The sequence below is a fragment of the Pelodiscus sinensis genome, chromosome 4 (genome assembly GCF_052426305.1).
Source record: "Pelodiscus sinensis isolate ZL-2025 chromosome 4, ASM5242630v1, whole genome shotgun sequence".
Taxonomy (NCBI): domain Eukaryota; kingdom Metazoa; phylum Chordata; order Testudines; family Trionychidae; genus Pelodiscus; species Pelodiscus sinensis.
In genome coordinates this window covers 48,561,298-48,589,249 of record NC_143055.1, presented here as the reverse complement: position 1 = coordinate 48,589,249, position 27,952 = coordinate 48,561,298, and the positions used below count along the sequence as shown (strand labels likewise).

Here is a 27,952-nt window from a genome sequence, read left to right as displayed (position 1 = left end):
ACTTACAGCAGGATGTAATTTCAGAATCTGAATATATAGTACATAGATTTTGGTAACCTGTTTTAGTTTAAAAATCTAAATATCCCAATACTGTATTTTTAGAATCTTGATAATTTCACTATTATTACGCTCAACTGTGAATAGATAACATGTAATAGATCTAATATACCTGGATTTCGGTAAAGCATTTGATACAGTTTCATGCTCCAAAATCACAGACATAATAAGTTCACTAAGGGTATGTCTACACTACCACCCTAGTTCGAACTAAGGTGGTAATGTAGGCAACCGGAGTTGCAAATGAAGCCCGGGATTTGAATTTCCTGGGCTTCATTTGCATATAGCCGGGCGCTGCCATTTTTAAATGTCCGCTAGTGCGGATTCCGTGCCGCGTGTAGCCGCGTGGCATGGAGTCCGCACTAGCGGACATTTAAAAATGGCAGCGCCCGGCTATATGCAAATGAAGCCCGGGAAATTCAAATCCCGGGCTTCATTTGCAACTCCGGTTGCCTACATTACCACCCTAGTTCGAACTAGGGTGGTAGTGTAGACATGCCCTCAGTATTTTACCTGGGGCACAATAAATGGTGACGAAGCTGCATGTCAATAACCTATTAGAAATGATACAGTCCTCGTCTCTTTATTGACCCTCTCAATAATGCCATACAAATATTGAGCAAGAAGGTTATAAGATAGAACTATTCAGAACTTTGTATAAAACTTGAGCACCACCCTTGTGAGAACCCACTGTTAAGGATGGACTGTAGCCATAATAAAGAAGCCTCAGCCATCCAAACTAAGATCCAGAGATGCGTTAGCACCTACAATGTAAATAAACAGATTGGAGGTTAGGGGAAAAGGCAAGAGGAACAGAAAGCAATAGAATGCTCTAAGTTCCTTAGTTTTATTTGCCATGCTTTGCACTATTTCACAATCAGTGTTGGACTCCCCTAATACTGAAGGCATGATCTGTTCAACGTATTTAAATAGTAATGGGCACATAACCATTTATCTTCTGAAAAGATGAAGCATAGATGCTTTGAGTCATCTAACCTACAAAGAAGAAAATTAACTTAGTGGGAAAGAGATTATTTTGAAAAAAGTTGAAACTACATTTGTCACTGTGACTTTGTATTGAGGCTTGCCAATTTAATTTCTCTTGGTGGGGTGTCCTAGATTCTAAAATCCCAATCATATTCACCATCTAGTTTCTTGTGCTCCATACATTCAAACAAGGCGTCTAATTTTCATTTAAGGGTGTGCTTGCACTAACAAATTGCTTACTAAACTAAATGATCAGCATATGTTAGTAAACACAGAACATTTTTTGTAGTTCCTAAAATCCATTTTATAAGTTTCATTTTTATAAGTTTCCCATTAATATTCCCTTTCTGTTGGGCTTATTGCTCAGGGAGAAGAAAGATCTTTTTGTTATTGATCCATCAGGAAACTTGTATTACTACTGGCTGTTTTGCATCGCCGTACCTGTCATGTACAACTGGACCATGATCATTGCTAGGTGATGTATAACACTGTGCATTTGTTTTTAACTTCTCTTTTTCCCCATTAAAGTAATGAAATCCTCATATCTTGTTCCCACAAGGAAAGCTTTTTGTTTATCATATAGAATGGATGCAGATAATGTATTGACTCAATGCTTTTACTGTGTTTATCTTTTCAATCTGGTATTAAATACGGTCTACAGACTCTTATCTTCAGTAGTGGAGATCACACACATTTATTTACAATCTCTGAAGTTCTTTCCAGCATGTCTTTTGTCCAGTTCAGTAAAGGATTTGCATTAACTTAATTTCATTATTTTTTCTATCTGATGCTTCAATACTCTTATCAGTCTTATGCTCCCTGGTAATTAAATATACATTAAAGGAGGTTTGGCAAAGTTATAATCAATATAAACAGGGACATACCAAATTAATGGCTTTGAAAAACATGTCACGAATTATGAAATTTGGTCTCCCACCCTGTGAAAAGCTGATCTTTGGTGTTCTTTTCTCTATACTATACTGATCTGACTGGGAGACCAGCATTTCTCAAATTGGGGGTCCTGACCCAAAAGTATGTTGCAGGGGAGTGCTGGGTAGCAAGGTTATTTTAGGAGGGGTTGTCACTGAACTGTTGAGTCCCACCACCACGTAGAGTGCAGAGAGAATATTTATTCTCCCTGTGGTCCCACTCTCACGTCAGGTAGGCTACAGCCTATTGGCCTAAATCAGTTTCTAGATCCACGTGGCCTAATGGCCAAAGTCAGTTACAGCAGCCTTTTCCCTCAGGGCAGTGAGACGTAATGGCCAAAGTTACTCCCAAAGGGTATGTCTACACTACAATGTTAGTTGGAACTAACGGACGTTAGTTTGAACTAACATTCATAGCCGCTACACTAGCGCTCCGCTAGTTCGAATTTGAATCGAACTAGCGGAGCGCTTAGTTCGAACTAGGAAAACCTCATTTTACGAGGATTAAGCCTAGTTCGAACTAGCTACTTCGAATTAAGGGGTGTGTAGCCCCTTAATTCGAACTAGTGGGAGGCTAGCCCTCCCCAGGTTTCCCTGGTGGCCACTCTGGCCAACACCAGGGAAACTCTATGCCCCCCTCCCGGCCCCGGACCCCTTAAAGGGGCATGGGCTGGCTACGGTGCCCGTGCCAGGTGCAAGCCTGCCAGCACCCAGCCAGCAGACCCTGCACCTGGCACGGCACAGAGCCACCCACCCGATGTCCCCCAGCCCACCCCCTCTTCCCGGGACCAGGCTGGCGGTTCCCGGGAGCTTGCCCTGGACCGCAAGAGGCGGGCACCTTCCTGGGCTAGTGTGGACATCGTGGACCTCGTCCACGATCTCCGCACTAGGCACAGGAAAGTGGCCGTCTAGGGCAGGAGAGCTGCCAGCCTGGCCACCCAGGAGCAGGTGTGCATGAAAATCAAGGGGGTCCACTGAGACCCCCGACCCTGAGCCCTGAGCTTACAATGGCCGTCCTGGGTCAGACCAAAGGTCCATCTAGCCCAGTAGCCTGTCTGCCGACAGCGGCCAACCCTAGGGACCCTGGAGGGGATGGACCGAAGACAGTGAGCAAGCCATTTGTCTCGTGCCATCCCTCTCCAGCCTTCCACAAACCTTGGGCAGGGACACCACTCCTACCCCCTGGCTAAGACCACTCCATGGACCCAACCTCCATGACTTGATCTCACTTCCCTTTAAACTCTGTTCTAGTTGTAGCCTTCACAGCCTCCTGCAGCAAGGAGTTCCGCAGGTTAACTATTTGCTTTGTGAAGAACAACTTTCTCTTACTAGTTTGAAGCCTGCTACCCATTCCTTTCCTTTGGTGTCCTCTAGTCCTTCTTTATGGGAACTAATGAAGAACTTTTCTGAATGCACCCTCTCCACCCAACCTCTGCTTTTAGAGACCTCTATCCTGTCCCCCCTCCGTCTCCTCTTTTCTAAGCTGAACAGTCCCAGTCTCTGTAGCCTCTCTTCATCTGGGACCTGTTCCCCTGATCATGTTAGTTGCCCTCCCCTCTCCCAGCCTTTCTCTTCCCCTCTCCCACCTCCTTTTCCCAGTCTCCCCCAGTTTTGTTCAATAAAGACAGAGTCAATGTTGGAAGAAACGTTATCTTTATTTTGTACATCAATAAGAAGGGTGGCTAAGGAAGGGTAAGTGGAAGGAGGTGAGGGAGGAATGGGGTACGAGCCCCCGATCGGGAGGACGGGCTGGCTCTGCAGGCTTCTGGGGGTGGAAGCTCTCCTGCAGCCCCCCGATTGCCCCCTCTCCCCAGATGGCAGCCTGCGGCAAGTGCAGCCGGGCTGATGGCCGAGTGGTGTGATGTGCCCAGTGTGGGTACTCCGGGCAATCCAAGCCAGGACTGCTTTGCAAGCGGGGCACCCCTTAGAACTGTCTGTCTGGGGTGGGGGTCGGGACCCTTTAAGCGCAGCCCTCGGCTAGCCTGAGACAGCATCTCCACGCTCTAAGTCCTCCTCTGATGCCCTGCCGGCACTGCTTCCGGCCATCCTTAAGCCCTGTTCAGAGTCCACTCAATGTGGACTTTCTAGTTCGAATTAGCAAAACGCTAATTCGAACTAGTTTTTAGTTCTAGACGCGTTAGTTCGAATTAGCTTAGTTCGAATTAACTAATTCGAACTAACTTAGTTCGAATTAGCACTGTAGTGTAGACATACCCAAAGTTAGTTATAGTGGCCAGAGTCAGTAACCATGCCCTTGTTTGCAGGGCAGTGTGTCCCAATGACTAGAGTCAGTAAAAGTAGTTTCCTTTCCTCCCTTTGAACCTCATCCTTTGGCCTTAATTGCAGGGAGGGTGGCCCACCGCCATGTCAGCAGTGAATTCAACTGCAACACACTGACTCAGTCGGGTGGGAGGTACCACTTGCTCACCTTCTCTGGGTCATTTCCTACCCTCTGTCCTGGGGGCTGTTGTCTGCGGTCTCCTGTAGTTATGGGACTCCTCCACAAAGTGGGCCCCCAAGGCTTCTCTGGGTGCTAGGCCCTGTGACCCAACAGGGCTTTCCAACCAAGGTATCAGCAGTTCTTCAGCAGGAGTTTCTGTCACAGGTCCTTCTGCACTGACCATCCACTCTAAGCTGGGTTACTGCCTTTTATATGTGTTCCCCAGTTAGAGAATGCCCAGTCTTGTGGGCATGGTCTTCTCAGACCAAACAGTGGGATTAATCCCCTCAGTACCAATATGGGGCTGATGTGCCCTGTTACGTAGAGTTGCAGTTTTGCCACCCTTACTCCTGTGCTATCTTCAGAGTTCATAGGCTTGAAACTGGCAGCTGCTGGCAAGAAGCTTAGCTCAAAGGCAGTGCCATGCCAGCCGTAGTGCCAAAGTAAAGGTGGCAATACTATACTATGCCACCCACACTTCTGTGCTGCTGCCTTCAGAGCTGAGTGGACAAAGAGTGGCAGAAGCTAACTGAGGGCCCATTTCTGCAGGTATACTATGCCATCCTTACTTCTGCACTGCTTCTGGCAGAGGCTTTGTCTTCAGAGCTGGATTCCCAGGCTGCAGTGGCTGATCTCTAGCTACCCAGCTCTGAAGTCATTGCAGAAGTAAGGATAGCAGTACTGCAACCCTTCTTACAATAACTTTGCAATCTACACCCCCCTCAGTCCTTTTTGTTGTTCTGAAATCAGATCCAAAACCAAATTTTTCCACAAAGCTTTAAAATACACTTTGTAAATACTTTTGTTTTTTAACAAGCATGACCGAGATCTTTTAGAGATCATGTACAAAAATCTGTAGGGCCTCTGAATATATGGCAATTTTACTGTAATTACTGGTCTAATGGGACTATTTCAATTGTGTATTTTTTTCCTACCCAGAGCCTGTTTTGATGAACTTCAGAATGAATATTTAGGAATGTGGTTCTTCTTTGATTACATATCAGATATAATCTATATTGCTGACATGTTTGTACGGATAAGAACAGGTAAATGTACCAGCTGTTTAATTATCTTCCTTTTATCTTCGGTAGGCACTTTAAAATGCCCATCAGAATATGACTTAGGGGCCAAAAGAAATAAAGAATTGTCTCTCTCTAGGATTGACTGTCCAGCTACACTTTATTTCTATGAAATGATGATGTAAGGTATCTTTCTGGTAGCGTTCTGGCCTCACTGAGGGAAGGACTTAACACTGAAATATCTCTTGAGATACAAGGTCATCCTGATTTTTAGCAGAAAGGAGTCTAAAACTGAAGTTCTTCCACTGGAAACATAATTTCTACAGTTTTGGAGTCACACTTCAAATATTTCACAAATGCTCACATTTGCTTATATTTGGCAGTACACTTCATCATGCTTTATATAACAGACATGAGTTTATCTATAATCTAGTTTAATGTCCTAATTTAAATGTTCCATAAAGCAGGGACAAATTCAACCTTCCCTTTTTAGGCATAACTGCCATTGAAATTCAATGAGAATTTGTCTGAACAAAAGAGAGCAGTGTCCTTCTGAATAGGCACAAAATGGGTTTGTTAGGAAATGTAAAATTACTATATAGAAAACAGCATTATACTTGTGGCAGGGATGTGCTAATTTGTATCATCCACTGATAATACTCCTAAAAAGCCCAGTCAAAGGAAACTATACTCAAAGGCTGCGTCTAGACTGGCATGATTTTCCGCAAATGGTTTTAACGGAAAAGTTTTTCCGTTAAAAGCATTTGCGGAAAAGAGCATCTAGATTGGCACAGACACTTTTGCGCAAAAGCACTTTTTGCAGAAAAGCGTCCGTGCCAATCTAGTCGCAGTTTTGCGCAAGAAAGCCCCGATCGCCATTTTTGCCATCGGGGCTTTTTTGCGCAAACACTTTGCGCAAGAGGGCTTTTTCCGGAACAGGAGCAGCATAGTATTTGCGCAAGAGCACTGACAATCTTACATTAGATCGTCAGTGTTCTTGTGCAAATTCAAGCGGCCAGTGTAGACAGCTAGCAAGTTTTTCCGCAAAAGCAGGAAAAGTTTTGCGGAAAAACTTGCCAGTCTAGACGCAGCCAAACTGTACTACTTAATCAAACTAAAGCTAGAAATTTTAGTTTTTTGTCTTTGTTAAAGATTTTTAAATAACTTTATAATGTAATAGTAAATATTTTCTAAAAGAAGAGAAGAAACCCCTAAGAAAGAAGGCATCCTTTGCCCTTGTTTGTAGGGAATCTCTGGTGTGCAAATGATCATATTAGTAGAGGAAACATAAAATTATACCCACTTTATTTTAGCCTATGAGCTGCAAATCAGGACATGCCACACTTATTCATTAATAAGGAATCTATAAACCTCTTGCCACCATGTAAGCCAAATGCAGTCTTTGCTGGCTGAATTTGAGAACTATCTAGAACAGGACAAAGCATAGAATTCACTTGCTCTCTCTAAGAGTTAGGATCAATATTTTCAAAGATTTGTTACTAAAATTAGGTTCCTAACTTCACATTTATATACCTAAATCAGTAGCATGGCTCTCAAGAGTGATGAGCAGCCATTTTGAGCAACCTGGGGCTGTAGCAGACAGGGAGCCTACCTCAGAGTCCTGCAGGGCTGCTAGCTGGGAGCCACCTAGGTAAGCAACTCCTACCTATAGTCTGCCCCGGGACCCCAGCCCCTCCTGCCCCTCAACTCCCTGCCCTAGGTCACTATCTAAACCCTCTGCAATCCCCACCTTTCCTACCCAAGATCGTAACTCCCTCCCAGGCCCTGCAGCCCTCCCCCCAGGCCAGAATGCTCTCCTGTACCCATACCCCCTCCCAGACCCAGCACCCCAAGCCTCTGCCCCAGATCACAACCCCTCCTTCTCCCAAACTCCCTCTCAGACCCCACTCGCTCTCCAGGACCCCAGCTCTCTTCTGCACCCAGGCTCCATCCCAGATCCTGGACCCCCTTCATAGAAAAATGTGGCCCTTAACCACTTACCAAAATCTTGAAGTGGGCCCCCATCAAAATTATTGCTCATCCTTGGCCTATGTGCTAAGCCAGCAGAAACCATAGAAGACAGGGGTGGACATGGGAGGCTGTAAGTGCAATACTTCTACGATGGGAGATGGTTTCTCCCTTCAAGATTTCTATAAGACTCCACAGAGCCTAGCCAGGCCAGACAGTACTGATGTCTCTGCTTAATCAAGTCATCCAGGGCCAAAATATGGCTGCAACTGCATATCTGCAAAAAAAAAAAATCAATTGATTATCTGCAAAAATCAAATTCCAGTTAACATATAAAGCTGTTTAAACTATGAATCATGATAAAAAAGATGGAAAATTATGTACTTTCAGAAACTCTACAACCAAAATCATTTTAAAGATTAAGTTGACATTCACATATTACAGGATTCAGCAGATGATAAAGGAATAGAAAAGTCCAAGTCAAATAATAAAGTAAAATAATTTGAAAGATTTTATATTTTATTTTAGGTTACCTGGAACAAGGTTTGTTGGTGAAAGAAGAACTTAAACTTAAACAAAAATATACAGGAACTTTACAATTTAAACTAGATCTACTGTCAGTCATACCAACTGATCTACTTTACTTTAAATTAGGGCTAAACTATCCAGAACTAAGAATAAACAGAATACTTAAAGTATCTCGGATGTTTGAGTTTTTTCAGCGTACAGAAACAAGGACAAACTATCCAAATATCTTCAGGATCTCTACTCTTGTTATGTACATTGTGATTATTATTCACTGGAATGCATGTATGTACTATTCAATCTCCAAAGCCATTGGATTTGGGACAGACACATGGGTCTACCCAAACATCTCTGATCCTGAATTTGGCCGTCTGGCTAGAAAATATGTATTTAGCCTCTACTGGTCAACGTTGACCTTGACCACTATTGGGGAAACACCTCCTCCGGTAAAGGATTCTGAGTACTTCTTTGTGGTTGTTGACTTCTTGGTTGGGGTTTTGATCTTTGCTACTATTGTTGGTAATATTGGTTCCATGATCTCCAATATGAATGCTGCCAGAGCAGAGTTTCAAGGAAGGATTGATGCTATCAAGCAGTACATGCACTTTCGAAATGTGAGTAAAGAAATAGAAAAAAGAGTTATCAAGTGGTTTGACTATTTGTGGACAAATAAAAAGGCTGTGGATGAAAGGGAAGTTTTAAAATACCTACCAGATAAATTAAGAGCAGAAATTGCAATCAGTGTTCATCTGGACACATTAAAGAAAGTTCGGATTTTTTCAGATTGTGAAGCTGGCCTGTTAGTTGAACTAGTCTTGAAGCTGCAGCCTCAAGTTTACAGTCCTGGAGATTACATTTGCCGAAAGGGGGATATTGGAAGAGAGATGTACATAATCAAAGAAGGCAAACTTGCTGTAGTAGCTGATGATGGAATTACACAATTTGTGATCCTGGGTGATGGCAGCTACTTTGGGGAAATTAGCATACTTAATATCAAAGGCAGCAAAGCTGGCAATCGAAGAACAGCCAACATCAGAAGCATTGGATACTCAGATTTGTTTTGTCTATCTAAAGATGACCTCATGGAGGCTTTAACAGAGTATCCAGATGCAAAGGCAATGTTGGAAGAGAAAGGTAAACAAATCTTGCTGAAGGATGGGTTACTGGATATCAATGTTGCAAATGCAAGAAGTGATTCTAAAGACATCAAAGAAAAGGTCATTCAAATGGAAGGATCGGTGGACAACTTGCAAACAAAGTTTGCTAGGCTTTTGGCTGAATATGATGCCTCACAGCAGAAACTGAAAAAACGACTGACACAAGTTGAAAAAATACTGAAATCAACTACGCACTTTGAATTCTCAGATTTAGAAGAAACAGATAAATAAATCTGGAGTGTCACCACTGGAATAAGATCCTAGGGACTGCCACTAGCAGTTAAGGATAAATCCTACAAGATACTGAGTGACCTCAATTATTTTCCTTGGGGATCTGATCCTTTATAGGGTTGCCAGATGGTTTCAACAAAAACACCGGACATACTTGACATTACATCACAATCTACATTACATCTTATTTAGGAAATACCGGACATTTATATTTTCTCAATTTGTTTCCCGAACAGAAAGCTAAAATACTGGACTGTCTGGTTCAAAACCAGACACCTGGACACACTAATCTTTTATTATAAGCTACAACGCAGTCATGAAACATCATTTGTTTCCTTATTTAAATAATTGCCGCTTTATTTACATCAAAATGGCCACCGCGCTGTGCTGATCAGCTGTTTGGTGGCACAGTGCGGTAGTCTGGATGCTCCACGGCCAACAATGGAAGCCTTTGTCGACTGCGCCGGTAAACCTCATTCCACGAGGCATAACAGAGCGATCAACAAAGGCTTCTGTTGTCGACCATGGAGCGTCCAGACTACCGCGCTGTGCCGCCAAACAGCTGATCGGCACATCACGGCGGCCATTTTGATGTAAATGAAGTGGCGATTATTTAAATCGCCACTTCATTTTCCTATGTCTAGTAAACTCATCTACATGGCTCTGTCGACGGAGCGATGTAGTCTAGACATACCCTATATATATATACAAATTTAGAGTCTTGATATCTAAATGTTGCAATATAAACCCATCGTTTTGTCTTTTACAATTTTATGCCCTTCAGGACAAGGACTATGTATTTGTATTTCCTTTGTATTTTGGAAAATAATTGGTATAGGTTAAGTTCTAAAACAATATAAATATTTCCTAATGGTTCATTTATATTATCCTTTATGTAAAACTGAAGTGCATTTAATCTACATGCAAAGTTTTACTGCATATTATTATTGTTTATAAGTCTAGTCTCATCAAACTATATAAATAAGGGAACATTTGGTAACATTTTTATTAGTTATTTGTAATCTGTGTAGACATACAGATGAACCTCAAAGTTACAAAAAACTCAGGACTGGCAGTTGTTTGTAACTCGGAAATGTTTGTAATTTTAAATAAAACATTACTATGGTTATTTCAAAAGTTTTCAAGTGAAAACAGACATAATACAGCGCTGAAGCTTTTCTAAACAGAAGAAAAATGCTAATTTCCTTTAAAAAATTAGGTTATGTTTAATACAATGCTGTACTGTATTTGCCTTCTTTGTTTCTGCTGCTCCTTGATGTGTGCTTCTAGACCCAAAGGAGGTATGTGGTTGTCTTGTCAATTTGTAATTCTGTAATTTGTTACTCTGAGGTTCTACTGTAAATGCAATATGGCCTCATAGTCAGAATGAAGCTCCCCACAGACCAGGACACATTCAAAGTAGCACCATACCCTGACAGTACAATAAATCTTTAACCTGAAGATGTATTTCCACAACTACAATGACTAAATGAACTCTCAACACACCTTTCAATGTCTATGGCATCCACATGTGCCTATCATAATGCATGGTGGTCTTCATCCAGTGCATCAAATGTTGCAACATACATGTGGGTGAAGGTAGACAATCCCCATTCTCAAGTGAACTGTCATAGAAAAATTATGAAAGATAAAAATAACATATCACCAATGAGCAAATACATTTCACAAAGTCACCTCATCTCTGGCGAATTAGTCCTCATCCTCAAAGGAAACCTATACAACTCCTTCAAAACATAATGTGGGAACTTAAATGCATAACTGCTGATCACTAAAAAAATCATAGTCTCAACAAAGATATTGTGGTTTTATGGCTTATTACAATAATTATAACACACTAACTCTTGTTTGGCCCTATCTTTATGGAGGGGTTAATTGTTCACTTCATTTTAAGTACTTTCTTCCAATGTCTTTAACCCTTTGGCTGTGTCTAGACTGCATCCCTTTTCCGTAAAAGGGATGCAAATTAGACACATCGCAATTGCAAATGAAGCGGGGATTTAAATCCCCTCCGCTTCATTTGCATAAACATGGCTGCCGCTTTTTTCCGGCTCGGGGCTTTGCCGGAGAAAAGCGCCAATCTAGACAGGGATCTTTCAGAAAATAAAGCCTTTTCCGAAAGATCCCTTATTCCTTATTTTAAGAGGAATAAGGGATCTTTCGGAAAAGGCTTTATTTTACGAAAGATCCCCGTCTATACTGGCGCTTTTTTCCGGCAAAACTCCGAGCCAGAAAAAAGCGGCAGCCATGTTTATGCAAATGAAGTGGGGGGGATTTAAATCCCCGCTTCATTTACAATTGCGATGTGTCTAATTTGCATCCCTTTTACGGAAAAGGGATGCAGTCTAGACAAAGCCTTTATGTTTAACATGCCGCCGCACCATGTACTTACCTGAGACACTCTGGTTACCTTTTGCAGACATGAAAAACAGCTCTGGGAATGTTGAAAGTTTGTCTCTTCCACCAACAGAAGTTGATCCAATAAGAGATATTAGCTCACCAACCTTATTTTTGGCATTTCCTAACTTGAATGGTTTTTTTAAAGGTTGCTAAGCCAAACACTATAGTTAAAGAGTATTATATAATTCATTATTTATATTGCTGCAGCACTTACAAATCGTATGCTAGATACTTTATACGCATTTAAGAAACAGATTATTCCTGCTTCAATGGCTTACTATAAGAGTCTAAGTAACCTCGAACAAAATAAAGGACTATGCAGCATTTTAAAGACTAACAAGATAGTTTATTAGGTGATGAGCTTTCGTGGGCCAGACCCACTTCCTCAGATCAAATTCTGGAAGAGAATTGGCATGACTATATATACCAAAGGAATACAATGAAAAAAAGTCAATACATTATAAAATTGTTCTCAATTGGAAGGGACCTCAGGAGGTCATTGAGTCCAGCTCCCTGCCCAAAGCAGGACCAACCCCAACTAAATCATCCCAGCTAGGGCTTTGTCATGCTGGGACTTAAAAACCTCTAGGAATGGAGATTCTACCACCTCCCTAGAGAACTAATTCTCCTCCTAGTAAAATAGTTTTTCCTAATATCCAACTTAGATCTCCAACTTAGCTTGAGACCATTGCTCCTTGTTCTGCCATCCATCACTGCTTTGAAGAGCCTCTCTTCATCCTCTTTGGAATTTCCCTTCAGGTAGTTGAAGGCTGCTATGAAATCCCCCCTCACTCTTCTCTTCTGTAGACTAAACAAGCCCAAATCCCTCAGCCTCTCCTCCTAGGTCATGTGCTCGAGCCCCCTAATCATTTTTATTGCTCTCTGCTGGACCCTCTCCAATTTGTCCACATCCTTTCTGAGGTTGGGGGCCCAAAATTGGACACAATACTCCAGATGTGGCTTCACCTATCTATGCACGTATCCATGAACTTGGTGCTGCAGCATTTGAAACAGAGAGGTGATGTTACATGCAGCAATGCAGCAATGCAGCGTGTGGTCCAGTGGTAATAACATGTAGCACCTGACAGATTTCATGGTTCTACTGTTGCTGTATTTTAGTGAATACAAGTTCAAATCTACTGTCAAAACCACAATTTTTGGCTTGCTTTATTGGTCCATCTGGCTGTGACATCAGTAATGGCCGCTAGATGTCACTATATTTACATGAACACATTTTCTTGACATGACTTCCTGAAGCAAATATCATGGAATGCGGAACAAAATCCTTCATTTCTAATAGAAACACCAAACCATATTCTGGTGTACTTCAGAGAGACAGAAATTTTATAATATAAAATACTGAATTTTTTAACTTTAACAAGCATATATTTGTTAAAAGAAAACTATGTTTAAAGTTTTCTTCTGACAAAGTACTTTGAAATAAAAATGTAGGGGTTATGTATGTATACTCCAATTATATTAAAATTCTTCAAATTTAAGGATGTTTTAAGTTTCATGTTGAAGACAATATAGCTCTTGTAAATCACGCTGCATTTTTGTATGACCTAAATCCCTCAATCCTGCAAATATTTAAGTGTATGCATAACATTACTTTTGTGAGTAGTTCTGCTGAAGTCAATGGGACTTCTTAGAGGAGACAAGTTCTGTACAAACTTCAGTATTCACAGCATCAGGACTTAGAAATTTGGGTTCCAGTTTGGTCCATTATAGATACAAATCCTACTATATTCAAAAGTGAGTTTGGATTTCAAAGGCCACTGCAAAACTGGAATGTATTGTTTCAGAATTCTAATATTTAGAAATTAACCATTAAGAGTGAATCAACTGCAAGTCACTAAAATATTACAAATACGGTTAGGAAGTCTTGTGTATTTAATAGATTAAGTCTAAGGTGTACAGAATAATTTTCAACAGTACGGCAACAACTTCTAAGAATTTGTCTTCCAAATAAATTCCATCAATTACAAACATAGTCTTTAATTTCTGTTTTGTGAAGCAAAAATATTGTGATAAATTCTTATAATGAAGTTGTTGAGTATGGATAGTGACGCGCTATCCTGCGCTATCCTGCGCTATCCTGCTGCCCGTGGCTATCCTGCTGCCCTCGGGCTCCGTGGCTTTGCTCCCCGTCCCCCTGGTCTGCAGACCAGGGGGACGGGGAGCAAAGTGGCGGAACACACGGGCAGCGGACAGCCCAGACGCGTCTGGGCTGTCTGCTGCCCTCGGGCTCCGTGGCTTTGCTCCCCGTCCCCCTGGTCTGCAGACCAGGGGGACGGGGAGCAGAGCAAAGCCGCAGAGCATGCGGCCAGCTGACAGCCCAGACGTGTCTGGGCTGTCCGCTGCCCGCGTGTTCCGCCGCTTTGCTTCCTCTCCCTGGTCTGCTGGAGACCAGGGAGAGGGAGGGCCCTGTTCGTAACTGCGGATCCGACGTAAGTCGGATCCGCGTAACTCGGGGACTGCCTGTATTTACTTGCCAGAAGATTATAAATCTATTTTGCTTATAGTTCAAAATTAAAAATCAGAATCCAGTCAGGTCTCTTTACAAGATGATCTTTTGTTAGTCATAGTTGAAGCTACATTTTAGTCACTTTTAGTTAAGTCATGGACAGGTTATGGGCAAAAAACAAAAATTCATGGCCCATGACCTGTCCATGACTTTTACTATATAGCCCTGATTAAAACTGTAAATGGCCATTATTGCGCAAAAACTTGCGGAGCATCTACACTACACACGTGTCTTGCGCAAGTAAATTTACAGTCAAGCGTCAGAACAGAGGGCTTCTTTTGCAAGAGTTATTCCTCTTCCCATGCAGAGCTCTTGCGCAAGAAGGCAGTGGGGATGGGCAACAGAGGTTTCTTGCGCAAGAAACCCCTATGGCTAAAATTGCCATCAGAGCTTTCTTGTGCAAGTGAGCGTCCACACTGCCATAGACGCTCTTGCAAAAAAGCACATGGCAGTGGGAACGTGCTCCTGTGCAAGATCTTTTGCGCAAGAACTCTTGTGCAAGAAGCCTGCAGTGTAGACATATCCCCTGAGTGCTGGGAAGGGCAGGCTGGGGCTGCTGCAGCCTGGCCTCTAGCACAGTGTGGAATGGTGGGCCCAACCTGACTGGAGCAGCCCTCTGCTAGCAAGGCTGCAGGCTTGGCTTAGCTATGCCCGGCCCAAGCAGCCCCCAACCACAGCGCCGTGGGCTCAGCCCTGTCTGAGAAGTCCCCATCCTTGGTGGGCTCGCCCAGGAGCAGCTGTGGCGTGGCACGCCCAGCCACACTGGAGCGGCCCTGAACCCACATCCTGGTTAACCAGTTAAATATAAGCTTTAACTGGTTAAGTAAGACTTTATGGCTGTGTCTAGACTGGAAAGTTTTTCCGCAAAAGCAACTGCTTTTGCAGAAAAACTTGCCAGCTGTCTACACTGGTCACTTGAATTTCTGCAAGAACACTGACAATCTCATGTAAGAAATCAGTGCTTCTTGCGGAAATACTATGCTGCTCCCGTTCGGGCAAAAATCCTTTTGCGCAAAAGGGCCAGTGTAGACAGCTCAGATTTGTTTTGCGAAAAAAAAGCCCTGATTGCGAAAATGGCGATCAGGACTTTTTTGCGCAAAAGCGCGTCTAGATTGGCCACGGATGCTTTTGCGCAAAAGCATCCGTGCCAATCTAGACGCTCTTCTCCACAAATGCTTTTAACGGAAAAGCTTTTCCGTTAAAAGAATTTGTGGAAAATCATGCCAGTCTAGACGTAGCCTATATCTCTAATTTTGTAGTGGCACATGCTGCCAATGTTCCACCCCATGTCCTGATTATTCTGCTCTTATTGGCTGGGAGCCGCATCCCATGGAAGCAGTGAGTGTGGTGCCTGTGGGTTGAGATAGCAGATGGAGCGTAGGAGCTGAACCCCTCAAATAAGCCCTGCCTCTACATTCCATGATCACTGTAGCATCTGGATGTCGGGAAGTCACAGCATCCACTACTTCCAGGACAAACACAGCCTTGGCCATAATAATGGACAGTAAGTTAAGAACAAATGACTAGTACATGCTGTGCAATCACAGCTCTAGCGTTCCTTGCTCCTAATTACCACAGGTCCTTACGGAGTTTAATTTATGAAGTTTCATATAAAAAGGCACAGCCGGGTCTGTTAATTTGCACTAACTCAAAAGCCTATTAGGAATGGCTGAACTGTGCAAACTAGCAAGTAAATGAGCAACAGAAAAGGAGGGATAATAATGATCAATGTCCTGGGGACATCACTTTGCAAACTGCACTTCACACCCAGTTATTTATTAAATGCACAAACAAAAGCGCCCGGCCGGTACCAGGCGCACAAAGCGGTAGCAACCCCGCCCCGGAAGCGCCTCTCCTCTACCCCTGGGGGCTGCACTCAGGCCGTGGGAGGATCGGGGCCGTCCTGCCAAGGCCGCTCCGACCCCGCTGCTGAGCTCGGGACACTAGCAGCGGAAGAGGCGGGGCCTCGGGCGGAAGAGGCGGGACTTAGCCGTTGCCGGTGAGCACCGTCTCGCCTGTCCTGCTGCCGCCGGGAGGGATGGAGGCTGCGTGGCGCCAGGCCGGCCGGGGCAGGGGCCGAGCCCGCGACCGAGCCGGCGGCCAGGCAGGGAACGGGCTCCTTGCTCGCGGGGGAGCTGGCGGCGCCGCCGCGCGGCCCGGGCGGGGAAGAGGAGGGGGCAGCGCCTCCGGGGCAGCCAGTGGTGAGTATCCCCCGCCGGGCCCCGCCCCTGAGCCGTTGGCAGCCCCGGCAGGTGGGGGCCAGCGCAAGCCGGGTATAACGGCAGCACAGCGGCTCAGGAAGCCCCCCGGCTGTGTCCGGGTCTCCCTTGCCCGGCCCCCTCCGCCGAGTGCCCGGGCCAGGAGCCACAGGCTGCAGCCCGTCCGACTCCTCTGAAGATGTTTTTCCTACGAAACTTCATAATTCTTATATATTTGTTAGCCCCCTGGGCTACTTGCTAGTCTTACGGTTACATTCTGACACGGCTGCCCCTCTGAGACTTGCAGCCCTGCAGAGATTATTCCCAAACAGTGGTTGCCATATCTAATGCGAAGTCAATTGGGCTGTTCATGTGAATAAGTACTTCCTAGTGTGGGCAAGGCTTCTATAATCTAGTCAGGGGCCGGGGGAACTTTTTATGATGGATCACTGACCCACAGAAAAAATCATGGGGAGTGGGGGAGCATGCAAGTAAAAAAGCAACTTCATTTATGGTTGGTTTGGGGGTTTTTTTGGGTGGGGGGGAGGAATATAAAATGCTCAACTCATCCACGAGAGAGTGGAGGAAGATGTGGCGGCTTGGGGCTTGTTGCCCATGGTGGGGTGAGCTAGTGGTCATAAATCCAGTCCTACAGAGTCATAGAACACCAGAACTGGAAGGGACCTCAAGAGGTCATCGAGTCCGGTCCCCTGGCCTCACAGTAGGACCCGGTACTGTCTAGGCCATCCCTGATAAATGTCTATCTAAACAACTCTTAAATATCTCTAGAGATGGAGATTCCACAATCTCCCTAGGCAACTTATTCCAGTATTTAACCACCCTGATAGGTAGGAATTTTTTCCTAACGTCCAACTTAAACCTCCATTGGTGCAATCTAAGCCCATTGCTTCTTGTCCTATCGTCAGATGTCAAGGAGAACAATTTTTTGTGCCTCCTTGTGATACCCTTTTAGATAACTGAAAACTGCTATCATGTCCCCTCTTTCTTCTCCTTTCCAAATGAAACAAGCCCAGTTCTTTGAGTCTTCCTTCATAGGTCATGTTCTCTGGCCCTTTAATCATCTTGTTGCTCTTCTCTGAACCTTCTCCAGTTGCTCCACATCTTTCTTGAAATGTGGTGCTCAGAACTGGACACAGTACTCCAATTGAGGCCTTTGGAAAATCTCAGTGTTCCCCGAGCAAGACACAAGAAATCTAGTTTTAAAACACTTATGAATACAGAACAATTTGCATTTGGTATGGTGATGGAATGAATGGCCTAAGAAACCTTTTCTATCTCTAATTCTGCGGTATCTGATCTTAAGGCTACTACACTTTATGTTGGAGTCTCAACGAGTTGTGATTTTATTATAATTCATTTGCATTATTGTAGTGCCTGGTTGCTCTAGTCATGGGCCAGGACCCTGTCGAAGCAAAAACACGCTCCTCTCTGTTTAGGCGGCTAACAACTGATTGCTTTATTGATCAGTAAAGCAAAGTGAGCCAAACGTGGTCCCAGCAAAGTCGGGCCCACTAAAGCTGCTAATACAATCAATCCTAGTATCTTTATACACTTAGCCAAACAGTCTGACGTCAGGGCATCCAATTACAGAAATCCTCAATTAAATTTGGAAAAACAAAGCCTTATCAACAAAATGGCGGACAGGTACGAGGGAGTACATCTCCTGTCCCAACCAGCCCAATTAACACATACCAATAGCCCATCCTGTAGGCCTCTTCTCGCGGGGTGACAGAAAGTTCACTCTGGTCTACGTGCTTGAGAGAAAAGCTGAAATGGTTTCTGATATACAAGATGGCTTCTAGCTAAATATGAAAATGGTTTCTACAGCTTCTACAACCCCATTGTATTAGGTGCTATAGAAACAGAACAGAAAGATGGTCTTTGTCACAATGAATTTACAGTTTCAGGCTGTGAGCAAAACTTTTGTCATTTGGGATGGAGAGGAAAAAACACATCCTGATTGATGTACTTCCCTGACAATAGTGCCGGTGTGGAGGAGTTCTCCTACTATTACTCTCCTTAACAGTGTTTTAATAATATCCGTATGAAAGCGCTCTCCCTTGAAAAGATTTTATACTGTAGATAATAAGCTAATAGAGTAGTCAATGTAACTTCCATCAACTACTCGATTGGGTGCTCCCTCCCCCCACTGCAGCTCAGCAGTTCAAATGTAGTAGGAGCTGGGCTACCATCCAGCTCCTGCTACATTTGAACTGCAGAGCTGCCACAGGGTTGGCTCCCCAGGATGGTGAGAGATGGGACTGAGCAGTCCCCACTCATGCTGCCAAGAGCTGCCTGGCTGTTACTACATTTAAAAGTTAGAGGCACAGTGGGGAACTGGGTGTGAACCCAGTGGGGAACTGGGTGTGAACCAGGAATCAGCTGATTCCTGCTTCATCCCTGGTCCCAGATGCTGTGCCTCTGCTTTTTAAATGTAGTAAGAACATGTTCTTACTATATTTAAAAAGCACAGAGGCATAGTGGCACGGTATCTGGGACTCTATCAGAGGCAGCAAGCAGGGGGAGGTGACTAGTCAAGTATTGACTTGACTAGTTACTTACATCCTTACTACACTAGAGACTGTTTATCTGTACAACTGTGTTGCTGTAAGTCTACAGTGTAGAAATAGCCTGTATATACCAAGAGTTAAAGATGAATACAGACAAACAATGAAACAGTATTGGCAAGATGGGCACTGGGCTCAATATATCTGCAGCTTCACCAGTGCCATACTTTTTGTAGAGATCTTAGTAGAAAGGAGTTTTGAAGGTGGATTATGAGGTAGCTTTATAGATCGTTATGGGGACATTCTCCTAAGCGTGAGGTGCCATGTAGGAAAAAGCATGAAAACTTTTTGTTTAAAAAGGAATAAATGGTTAATGGAGGCGAGTAAAATGGATCTGTCAGAATTAAGAATCAAACTTTTGTTACTGAATAAGGGATAAATAGGGTGTGGATAGACTGTGATGGGCTTTGAAAATGAAGGCAAGTAGTTGTTTGCAATAAAGTAGTATGAGCCAATAGAGAGCTGCAAAGACAGAGGTGATGTGGTCAAAGCAATGAACTAAGAATTTCTTTGCAGTAGCATTCTTAATGAATAAAAGTGGGGGCAAGAATGCATTTATTAAGATCTTTAGTTTCTCTCCAAAGAAAGAAATGAGACTTTGAAGTAAAGTCCCAGCTGCAAACCCATTCTCCTTCAATGTTGTACTCATTAGTTTAAGATATTGTCTTCTAAAATGACAAGATTAAAATAGCCTCTATTTTGTCAAATAATGTAGTGCACCTTTAGTAGCAAAGCCCTGGACAGGAGGGAGAACAGTATTAAAAAAAAAAATTATAACAGCAGTAGAAATGGTTAAGTGTACCTTCAAAGTTTCAGCAAAATATCGCAGTGCCTGGCATTACAAAAAGAAATACTATTTTTAATAGCCTTTAGGTCAGGGGTGTCCAAACTTTTTTCAAAGAGGGCCAGATTTAATGAAGTGAACATGCGTGAGGGCCGACCATTTTGCCTGACATTCTTTGAACCATTAAAATTAAATGCAAATTAACTATTTTATGCAAAGTTTATTGCAAACGGCATACTTTTCATTTCGTCACATGGATGACAAATCTAAACAGGTGTTAAATCACTCTGCCTTTCATATCTGAAGGCCAGATGAAAAAAAAATCCAGGAAGCTGAAATATATGTCAGGAACATTGTAAAGTACATTACATATTGGTAATAAAGGTTGTCAACTTTTAAGTTCAAAAAATATGAACAGGAACATAACACCAAGTATACATGTTGTGTCCAAATATATTTATAACTGATTTAGACCAACTGACATTAACTGAGATTTTACAATGTATTCATCTCAATACATATGGATTCGTTGGGGGCCTTAAAAGATAGATATTGCCAAATTACCTGTGGGGCCGTATTAAACCGGAACACAGGCTGCAATTGGCCCACGGGCCGGACTTTGGACATGCCTGCTTTAGGTAAAGCATTAGTATGTACTGTCTATCCAGCACACTTTGATAAGATATGTCTGTTTGGTTAAATATTACTGTATTTCCAAATAGAGATACCAGTCCACTAGACACAATTAACAAATACTGCTTCCAAAGCTGTGAACATTTATGCTGATACATTTTTTTAAAGTCATGTTTACTTATGCTGTATTAGAAATGCAATAAAATGAGAACTGGCTATAAGAATAGAATATCTATTGAGACTATTAAGTTAAAAAAATTAGGAAAAGGCATTTGAATTTGCCAAACTTAATATGGTATTAAGATTAATGTATTCTCTTATACAGAATTATCTTCTCAGAAGAAATTTGATGAAATTAAGAAGGCTAATCAAGCAGCAGCAAAAAAGTTTGTTGAAGCCCAGTTCAGTTCTTCTGAAGAAGATGACGATGAGATTGAAGGAAAACATGGAACGATATTGGCCAAAACATTCACAACATATACTATTCAAACTGGTAAAATATTTTAATGTTTACTTCTCTGTAATATAAGAAATTAGCTTAATTGCGCTACAATATATTAGGGATGTACAATCCTGTTTAATTGGCTAACTCGTTAAACATCATGTAACCAATTAAAGAGGGTGAGGGGAGGGCTGCTCCAGCCTGGCTGGAGAGGCCCTCACCCAGCCCTCTGATGCAGGCAGGGTCTGCTCTGGTGTCCCAATTGGAATACTCTCTGCCTGTGGGGCACCTGGGCCTGCTGCAGACAGTCTTCTCTGCAGGACGCAGGAGCAGCCTGTCTGCGGTGGGCCAGGGTGCCCTGCAGGCAGGGTTTGCTCTAGCATCCTGATTAGAGCCCCTGCTTGCAGGGTGCTCAGGCCTGCCACAGACAGAGGCTGCGCCATAGTGCGTCTGGGCCTGCTGTAGGCAGGAGCTGTGCCGGAGCAGTCCCTGTCTGCAGTGGTCCCCCCTGTAGGGCTGGAGCAGTCCCCTGTCAGTGGCAGGCAAGGAGCTGCTCCAGCCCCCCTAGTTAACCTCATCCTTAATGGGTGTGGTTTATTAGTTAAGGTTAACTGGTTAAACCTTCACATCCCTACTATCTATATTTAAAAGCTTGGATAATTAAAGGTAGGTAAACTATATTGATATTTTAATGTTCTTAACATATGGATTTAAATACTTAATTTCTGTGGTGTTCAAAATTGATAGATGATTTGTCACAAGGTATCTCTGTTGCTATCTGGTGTGGTGTGGTGTGATGTCTACACTGTGTGTCACATTCCAGTTATAAACTTTTCCATGATATTTTAATTTCACCGTGTTTATTTTTATTCCTCTGTTTGTTTTGCTTTTTGTTAAAATGCACCGAATGTCACATGGATAAAATATAGCAGAAGCTTTCAGTATAGCCTCTCTTTCCTTAGCACAGTTGGCTCTCTGAGCTTCCCTTCTGAGATCAGTCTTGTTTCCTGTCCTTTCTGTTTATAGACTCCCAATGATATTATTGGCCCAGTAATTATCACCCAGATGCTCATAATCCCACAACAGAAAGTGTAAAATGGCTCAGAGCTGCAGCAACTGATTAAGGTGCTGCTGCTAGCAGTCTGTTACAATTGCATGCCACTTGTACAACCAGCCAGTTCAGGGGGGAAGCTGACTAACTACTAAGCAGTGAGGAAAGAAAAGTTTCAGGTTTGCAAAATAAGGCTTTGGGACTGCAGCTTTTTGTTTTTGGAGGGAGACTAAATCCCTATATGTACCCCAACTTCTTAGGCTGAATTTTTATAACATTGTAACCAAGATAACCTGATCCCATGCATGGGATCAAGTTATGTAGCATCTGGACCTTTTACATTCACCACTTCTTTCATGCCTACATTTTTGTTTTATTTGGTGGGGCAAGAGAAATTGGATGCTAGTGATGGAAGAGCTCCTGAAAATTGAAGGAGTGGGGATGACAGAGTAGCAGGGAAGAACTGGTCAGGCAGGGCTGTTTGAGCTAATAGGACAGAGATGGGTAGCAGGTGGAGTCAGAAGTAGCAACTTGTGTATACTTGCCACTGCTTCGTGAAGGGCAGAAGCAATCTATTGCGATGCAGGTGAGGAGGACTGTAGGATTCAGCACTTATAGTCTCAAGAACTGAAATTAAACTAACTAAATTGCTGTGCGCCTGCTGTCTATTTACAGCCCTGCTGTGTGGACAGACTTGCAATCTTGAATAGTGTGACTTTCTTTACTCTCTTAAGCTTAATGCAGCACTAACTTGACATTTTTAAAATTTGTACTTGTTATCTTTAAATATGAGTGCTTATCTTTGGATATTCGAGATATAGAGGATCCAACACTGATGGACTTGACTTGTTTTTTGTGCATTTAAGATGGAGATGCAAGTGAACTAGAACGCACAAGACAATATGTGAATGAAGCATTCCAGTCTGGGGCTTTAACATGTTTGATTTGTATTGCTTCAGTTAAGAGGAACCAAGCTGTAAGTATTTTACAATAGTCTTGAAGGTATTAACCAGCTAAATTGCTTTTTATCAATATATATCAAGTAAATGTGTTGCTATTTAAATCTTTAACTTGTGTAATTCATTGGAGTGTTGAGGATTAATATGAAAGTTCTATCAGTACTGAATATTACATAAATTATACAGGTTGAACCTCTCTAGTCCGGCATCCTCTGGACCTGACTGGTGCCGAAACAGAGAATTTGCTGAACTATGGGAGGGCAGGATTGTCTAGCATCATTACCAACACTTCCACTGCTTCCTGGGTGCTCAGAAGATATTTAGGAGTAAATTAGAGTTAAATAACAGCACAGAGCCAGGACTGATGGCCGTAAATAAATTTTACAGGAGACTTGCCTGCACCTATGATACATGAACATCTAGCTAACTAAAATCATGCCGAACCATGGGTGTTGTGGGACCAGAGAGTGCCATACAAGAGAGGTTTAACCTATAGTTTACTTTTTGTCTGTCATGTTTGTGCAGTATTAAGGCTTGTGCATTTATAACTTGAAATCATAGTGTTGAATTTTGGGTTCTTTGCTCTGAGATCCCTGCCACACCTTTGGCTATGGAACAGTAGAAGTAAGCGTGACAGAATTTGTTTTTTATTTCATTATAATTTTGATGAATAACATCTATATTTTCACAGTTGCAGGAAATTGGGGAAGGTGAGTTGGTCAACTATTTAATGACAGATATTGAGATTAAAAATGTTAAAGCTTTATAACTGTTAAAGTACAATTGTCAGTATATATCAAAACATACAAAATAGCTTTAAAGTTTTCAGGAGGTACTCTTCTTAATTCTGTAGATTAGTATAGTGGGGAATATTTTTTCATTAGTTTACCAATTAAAAATTTAATCCTACCAAGCCTAAATATAAGGATCTCATTTTTAAATTTTAGAAAGTCACACAATAGGATGTACAGTCACTGAATCTTGGATAAGATACTGTTACAATCGGCAGTAGTGTCACAATTGGATCATATAGTCAGGGGAACCTAAATAAATGTCATTCTTGCAAAATGGGTCAGGAAGATATGATGAAAGAAAGATTGGAGAGTTTGCATTAGGGATGATAAAACTGGATTAATCAACTAATTGAATAGTCGATGGAAATTCCATGGCATTAGTTGATAAGAGCACTCTGCTTTGAAATGTAGCAAAAGAGCCCTCCTGGGCTGTTGCTACATTTCAAAGGCGGAAGTGCCACACGGCATTTTGCTTTTGAAACATGCAAGAGCCCCAGCAGGGGCTCTTATGCACTTCAAAGATGAAAATGCTGCATGGAGCCTGGAGCTAGCGAGGGACTCCACTGTCCCCGGGCTTCATGCGCATTTCTGCTTTGAAATGTATAAGAGCCCTAGCAGGGATCCATGGTGCTGGAGCTGTGGGGTGCTCCTTTCTCTTTCTGATAGAGGCAGCAAGGCGGCAGCGACGGGGAGTGACTATTCAACTAGCTTTTTCTTATTGATTCGTCGCTTGCATCCCTAGTTTGCATAACTTGGCACTCAGATCTGCATGGCTAAATAAACATAGTCAAAACGACAGTCCCCCCCCCCCCCTTCCTCTACCTCCAACCATTTTATTTTTCATGCAGCCACATTTTTTGATGATCCTACATATTTCAAGCCAAATCTTTCTCCCACACTGGAAAAAACATAATTTTAAAAGTAGATGGGACCCATCAGACTTCACTCTAGAAAATATTGTAAGGGGGAATAGAATGGCTGTACCCTTGGTTTTCAATAATAAAAATTGCTGCAAAAGAGGGAATGTGTAGAGAAACTTAAACAACTAGCCATCATTAAAAAAAAATTGTACTTGGCTTCCGTGAGCAATTTTAACACATTATACATTTATTTTTGTTAGATCTTTTTAATTGAAATAAGCTATTTTTAATGTGTCAGGGTCTGTTTTTAAATCATCTTTGTTTGGCAACAGTTGACTTTGCACAGTAGACCTAATATTATTTGGAAATCAGAATGAAAGTTGTGTTTTTGTTTTTTAATTAACACATTGTTACTCATTTTGGATCCTTGACAATTTTTTCCATTGAGTATTTTAATGCAAATGTAATAAACCTCTCAACTGTTTATAAACATTAGTTTTGGAAATTGCTATTACAGATAGTAACTTTCTTAGGGTATGTCTACACTACAGTGTTATTTGAAGTAGTTATTTTGAAATAACGCGTCTACACACAAAATGCATTTCGAAATAGTGCGTCCACACTGAGTCGACTCTGAATCACATTTAAGGCTGGCCGGAACCAGTTCCGGCAGGGCACTAGGTCAGTACTTACTGTATGGGGCAGCTAACTGAAGTCTGTGCTTAAAGGCCCCCCTCTTCTCCCGGACGGCCAGTTCTCAAGTTTCCCTGCTTGCTTGTCTACCTCGATGAGGAACAGCAAAGCATTTTGTCTGTGTGCTATGGTTGCCCTCACTCGGGACATCACAGAATGCTGCAACATGGAGCCAGAGCTGCCCCTGGGCATTCTGGTGCTTCTCTTGGACGTGTTGCTGCAAGCCTGGCTGCACTTTCTGCAGGCTGCCATTTGGGAGGTCTATCGGGGGGCTGTCAGTATCCAGGAGGCCCAGCGGGAGAGCTTCCACCCTGAGGAGCATGAAGAGCCTCCCTGGTCTGCCCCACTAGGGGGTTGTGCCTCATTCCTCCTTCACGTCCTTCCACTTATCCCTCCCTAACCCGTCTTCCTGATTTTCATGAACACAAACTCTCTTTATTTAACAAAACGGGGGGGGGGGAGGGAATGAAACTCTGGTGAGACTGAGGAAAGGAGGTGGGAGAGGGGAGGGGCAAACCTGGGAGGAGAGAGCTGGAAGGGGGAAGCAAGAGGAAGAAGGGGGAGGGGAAGCTCAGGGCTGGGGGTCTCACCAGACCAACTTGATTTTCATGCAAACCTGCTCCTGGGTTCGCATGTGGCCTTTGGCCAGGCTGGCAGCTATCCTGCCACAGATGGCCATGTTCCTCCATCTAGTGCAGAAATCATGGATGTTGGGGGCATCCTGGGGAGTGGTTGAGGGCTGGTTGCCAGTGGCTTGCTGGCTCATGTTTTGGGGCCACTGGGTCGGGCAGTGACTGCTGACTCTGGGCTGGCAGGCTTGGAGCTGGCACAGGCACTGTGGCCACAGTTTACTCCTTTAAGGGCTCCAGGGAAGGAGAGAAGTGTTCTTGGTTGAGGCTGGAGTGGCCACCAGGGCACCCTGGGATGGCTGGAGGCCCCCTATTTCGAAATAAGTGTCTACACAGCACTTATTTCGAAATAGCTATTTCGAATTTGTCGTTATTCCTTGTAGAATGAGGTTTACCAAATTCGAAATAAACGCTCCACTATTTCGAATTTATTTGGAAATAGCAGTTTGGCTGTGTAGACGCTAGGAAAGTTATTTTGAAATAAGGGCTGTTATTTCAAAATAACTTTGCTGTGTAGACATACCCTTAGTGAGCCTGTATAACACGCTTTTGACTTTGAGTCAGAGGACTGGAAATGTTTTCTCTTCCCTTTTTATTTAAGCATAAAATAAATTGGTTCCATTTAAAATATCCAAGGGTAAATCCAGGAAAAAAGGAAATTCAGACTTTCATATTCAGGTGTTTCACTTAAATCCAGTTCCTGCAACACTCTTGATTTTTAAGGGTGTGTCTTTGGAACTCTCAGTAGCAAGCCAAATATTGTTGCAGCTCAGACTCTGAGCCTAAGAGTATGTGGACTCCAGACCTAGAGCTCCAGTCCAAGCAATGATATCAAAGCACTGTGTAAACAGATGCTTTTAGGCTTGATAGCATGAGCTGAGTCTGTATACGTGGGCCAGGAGACTTTTTGCATAGGCTGCACAGACATATCCTAAAGGACCTTACACTATAACTTGAAATGTCCTTGTTACACTATGAATTTGCAAACTTATAAGGGGTGTGACATTGGTTTGCACAGCCTTGCATCTTTGTGTATTGTGTAAGACTTACAAATGTATGTAATAGGCCCTGATTCACATCTATGCATTGGAAGTTGTGTACGCGTAAATTGGGTGTATTTTTATAGATTTTTGCCTATACTATTGCTTTGAGAGAGTCTGATATCTGAAAGATTATTTTGAAAACTGACAACACATTTATTCACCGTTCATGTGTTTTCATAACTGTTCTTATGCTGTTTGCAGGTTTCCAGTTACTACTTTTAGGCAGAAAGTGTTCCCTCACAACTCCCCTATTTCATCTTGTAGTGAAATCATAAAATTGCGTTTGTTCTGTTTTACTTGATGCTCAGCTATAGGGATGTATTGAGCATATGATTATGCTTCACTTCAGAATCAGCAAAGAAAAATGCAGCTAAGATCAAGATTATATAACTTCAATAATGGCAAATGGTACACAGAAGGAGACTGATCACAATACATTGTGTTTTTAACTTTGTCATTTATGAAAGTTTCCTATTTACCCCATGTTAAAATTGACACGTCTTCATTCATCTTTGATTTACTATTGTTGCATGTAACACCTAAGATTAAAGAGGGGAATATCTTTACTAGTATTTCTTTTATATAATTAGACCCACATGAACAACTGGAGAAACTTTTACAGCAATAGAAGAGAGAATAAATATACAGTATGAAACTATAGTAGTAAAATCATCCACATTAGCAGGTGAATGCATATAGTATATGAAACTAGTTTTACCTACTTTTTTAACTGGCTAGATTTAAAGTTGATATCCCTTTAGATGCTGGGGTGAGGGTTTTTTCCCATTCATTTAATCAGAAGCTAACCAATAGATGCTAGTCATTTCTTTTTTTATTTATCTTTTAGGTCTGGAGCTGTTCTGGATGTTTTTGTATATTTCACATGCCATGTATCCAAAAGTGGGCTAAGGACAGCCTTTTTCTTGTATCTTCTCCTTTGACAGATGATGATTTTGGGAAGAAAGATTATCCATGGCCTTGGTAAGTGTTTCATGTTACGTTGACAAAAATGCCTTGATT

The 27,952-nt window shown here is 42.6% G+C and overlaps 2 protein-coding genes across 2 annotated transcripts in view; both read left to right on the top strand.

Moving 5' to 3' along the window:
* CNGA1 (cyclic nucleotide gated channel subunit alpha 1) overlaps positions 1-9,313 on the top strand; it is a 33,275-nt gene extending 23,962 nt beyond the window's left edge. The window contains exons 6-8 of the mRNA XM_089777643.1: positions 1,412-1,519; positions 5,353-5,459; positions 7,929-9,313. Of these exons, the coding sequence (XP_089633769.1) occupies positions 1,412-1,519; positions 5,353-5,459; positions 7,929-9,313 (1,600 nt within the window). The remainder of the gene's footprint in view (positions 1-1,411; positions 1,520-5,352; positions 5,460-7,928) is intronic.
* Positions 9,314-16,233: 6,920 nt separating this feature from the next.
* NFXL1 (nuclear transcription factor, X-box binding like 1) overlaps positions 16,234-27,952 on the top strand; it is a 102,388-nt gene continuing 90,669 nt past the window's right edge. The window contains exons 1-4 of the mRNA XM_075930466.2: positions 16,234-16,459; positions 20,787-20,954; positions 22,821-22,930; positions 27,780-27,913. Coding sequence (XP_075786581.2) covers positions 16,297-16,459; positions 20,787-20,954; positions 22,821-22,930; positions 27,780-27,913 — 575 coding nt within the window. The 5' untranslated portion in view covers positions 16,234-16,296. The remainder of the gene's footprint in view (positions 16,460-20,786; positions 20,955-22,820; positions 22,931-27,779; positions 27,914-27,952) is intronic.